Raw genomic sequence first — 3814 nt, forward strand, 5'->3', positions numbered from 1 at the left:
GACTAAAGTTTCCCCGACCAAACGACCCCTTATAGACAAAAGACCCATCCATCAACGAGAATAGAAAAAGTAACAAAAGGACAAAACTTTGTTCCAAAGCGGCAATTAAATAGTAAAATATATGTTAGCCATAAACAACGAGTAGCACAATAAGGTTTATGGATTAGGCCATATGATGCTTCGTTTCTCCATCCCCGAAGGCTCCTATGAAACCTCTTCTCATCTCAAATTTCTGACCTTTATAACAATCCTCCCCACACTCTCCTTTTCCACTCAACCCAATATTCTCCGCCTTTGAATTCTTTCAATAGCTGAAATTAGATTCTCCAACTCTTCCCCTCGTTTTGATTAGAAGATCAAAAATGGCATCACCACAAGAGAATAGCACTACACTTGATTTGATTAGGCAGCATCTTCTTGATGATAATGTTTTCTTGGAACATTACTGCTCCGAAACCGAAACTACCACCCTAATTTATTCCCAAAGCTCCTCGTCTTCTGAATCTCTGGACCAAAGTTTCTCTTTTGAACCAACCCTCAACTATGCCACCACAGCACAAAGTTCCAATCTTGAAGTCTCAACTTTCTTTAATAATTCAAAAACAGAGTTTGATAGCTTCGAGTTTGGGACAATACCAAATGTGTCAGCCGCTCGTTCGAGTTCTCTAAAGCAAACGAGCTTTAAAGAACGCAAGCCTTCTCTGAACATTGCAATACCAGTGAAGCAGGAGGTTGTTCAGAAAGTGGAACTAGCTCCAACCGAGAAGAAGCATTACAGAGGAGTTAGGCAAAGGCCGTGGGGAAAGTTCGCGGCGGAAATTCGTGACCCGAACCGAAAGGGGACTCGGGTTTGGCTAGGAACATTTGACACTGCCATAGAGGCGGCCAAGGCATATGACAGGGCGGCGTATAAACTTAGAGGCAGCAAAGCTATAGTGAATTTCCCTCTCGAAGTTGCAAACTTTAAGCAAGAATTTAATAATGAGATTCGGCCATTGGTGAACTCAAGCAGGAAAAGGGTGAGAGAAACAGTGAATGAGGAGCAACTAGTTATCAATAAGGAAATGAAAATAGAAGAAGAAAGAGTCCCGACGGCTCCACTAACGCCGTCAAGTTGGTCGGCGATTTGGGACAGTGGAGACGGAAAGGGAATTTTTGAGGTGCCGCCGCTATCACCATTTGGAGCCTATTCTCAGCTTGTGATGATATGATCAGATAAGGAATGATGATATAGATTGAGGTGTTAGTATTTGGTAGATGAAGAATAAAACATTGCACCTGACTGTAAGAAGTCTGTGGTGATTAATTTCTCACCAAAAAAAAAAAAATATGGGGGAAAAGCTACGGGAATTAGTATTCAAATGGTGATAATGAAGATGGTGGGCGTCTGGTCTCCTCCTTAATTCTTTTGATTAAATTGTTGTTGTTTATGTAAAAACGTCAGTCAAAAATCCGTTTGATTGTTTATTCATTTCTAAGAACTACAATTATGAAAGCGTTGTTATAAACTATGTATTTAGACTCAAAAAGAGTACTAAAATATATTACACATATATATTACAACATTAAGTTGCAGCGCATCCCATAGTCCGTAGTAATGTGATGAATACGCGAATCCGACTCAGTATTAATAGTTCTTCTAATCATCGATGGCAAGGCAAAATTTTAAGTGTGTATACTATGTAACTCACAAAATTAGCTCAATTAATTAGCTGATGATATGTTACATTAGCACTGAATCAAAATCTAATTAATGAGTTGTCCAACATGACCAATTGCTTATGTTCCGATGGAACTCCTATATATTGTTTCATCCATTTAATATGCCATCATCTGAGTCTTATTCGAGGAAATAGGTTTGCCTTCGTGGCCATTTACAATGTTAAAATTAGAAAGTGTCATTTTTAGATTTTTTATGTGTAAAAATAAAATTTTTATGTGTAAGAAAAGAAATATGATCATAAAACTAAAAATAAATTTATAAAAGTCCACAAAACCATATAATCTGTTGTATTCCACGAAGTGACAGTTTTAATTGGAATATTATTGTCATCCACAAAAGTTTCACGAATTATTTTCATAAGTTCGACAAGTCAATAGCACTCGGGAGCCACGTACTTTATAATCCTAGTACGTAATCTAGTTAGTCACTTCAACTGACTTTACGTTTTCTGCATCTTGTACTACTATGATTATGTCTTTTGTTGGTTTTTATAAGCTACATTACAAAGTTGTGGAAATCTCAGTATTCAATAAGATTATCAATAACCAACTCAAAATAACATAATACTAAGGGTGAGTTTTGGTACGTACGAAAATATTTTCCATGGAAAATGAGTGGTTTATCACTTATTTTTCTTTGTTTGGTTGGTGAGTGAAAAAAAAATTTCGAAAAATATCTTTTAGTGTTTCGTCAGAAAATACTCCATAACTAAAAAGAAAATACTTTTTTTTTGGTTGAAAAAGAAAGTACTCTTTCTACAACATGAAAATATAAAGTATTCATTTTGTTGAAACGAAAGAAAATATTTTTTTTACATCATGAAACGAAACTTTTTTGTGAGGTTAAAATACAAAAAAAAAAATACTTCTTGTATATCATAAAAAGAAAATACTACTTTATTGAAATGAACAAAAAAATACTCTATCTATAACATGAAAAGAAAGTATTAGTAATAGTATCTTTATTTAGGATGGAGGTGGGTGGGGGTAGGGGTGTGGGTTGGTAGGTAGGTGTAGGTGGGGTGGGTAGGTGGGGGTGTCGGGGTGGGTTGGTGGGAATGGGGGGAATAGAGTAGGGAAGGTTGAAAAAGAGTTTGAAAAATATTTTCCCTTTTCTTGATACGGAAAACATTTTCCTCCAATTGGAGGAAAATGAGTTTATAAGGAAAATATTTTTCAAAATATTTAAGTCAGCCAAACATGAAAAAATTGGAAAATCTCTTTCGGAAAATATTTTCTTCATACCAAACACACCCTAAGATTTAAGAAGAATGACTAACTAGTCCAATATATATATGAAAGTACAAGAGAAGGGGTGAATTGTAATTTTTTTCTTTTCTTTTACAAGATAGTTGACTAATTTACTTTCTAGTCGACTGGATTCTTGATGCGAAATAGATATAAACAAAGTACAGAAAAATAAATAGCAGAAAGTAAATGACACCCGATGTTTTATACTCGTTCGGATTCAATGTGAATCCTACGTCTAGTCCTCTTGGGTTGCAACGGATTACTCTTTCAAGTATTTGAAATCTTTGATACAGGTATGTTGATGTTGTTATACCCCAACAGCTTCTTCACGATATTAGTTCTTTTCTTGCTTCTGATACAATGCCTTACTAGTGATTCTTTTATCTCTTTCTTCTCTCCCTAGTTACACAGTAAATCTAGTATAGACTACAACGTTTATTTTGGAGTAGAACAAAAAGATTGATAGTGGTCCGATCAAAGTATATTTTTCCGTTGTACCTCTTGTTGTATATATGTGATTTGAATGTCAGTCTTCTCGATGTGACAAATCTTTAGATGGTGGGCAACCCAAGAGAGTTGATCCTTATAAGCAATCCAGATTGATTTCTTCCAAGAATAATAAGAGGGTAGCACTTGGTCTGTTGCTTCCATGATTGATTATTCCCCGCAAGTCGTTGCTTCCTTGATAGATGTGATTGATTATCCTCCGCAAATCTTCCATGCAGATTGATTGATATGCCTTCCGTAAATGACTGAAATCAAATATTTGATCTCTTTGATGCTCTTAATTATGGCATGATTGATTCCTTAATCTTTACTTCTAGATCTTCAGTAGAATCTT

At 35.4% G+C, this 3814-nt stretch overlaps 1 protein-coding gene across 1 annotated transcript; it reads left to right on the forward strand.

Moving 5' to 3' along the window:
- Positions 1 to 200: 200 nt before the first annotated feature.
- LOC104249597 (ethylene-responsive transcription factor 5) lies at positions 201 to 1569 on the forward strand. Its single transcript, XM_009806049.2, has one exon. The coding sequence runs from the start codon at positions 363 to 365 to the stop codon at positions 1209 to 1211; it is 849 nt and encodes a 282-aa protein (XP_009804351.2). The 5' UTR covers positions 201 to 362; the 3' UTR covers positions 1212 to 1569.
- The last annotated feature ends 2245 nt before the right edge of the window (positions 1570 to 3814 follow it).

This window comes from Nicotiana sylvestris, chromosome 3 (assembly GCF_000393655.2).
Source record: "Nicotiana sylvestris chromosome 3, ASM39365v2, whole genome shotgun sequence".
Classification (NCBI taxonomy): domain Eukaryota; kingdom Viridiplantae; phylum Streptophyta; class Magnoliopsida; order Solanales; family Solanaceae; genus Nicotiana; species Nicotiana sylvestris.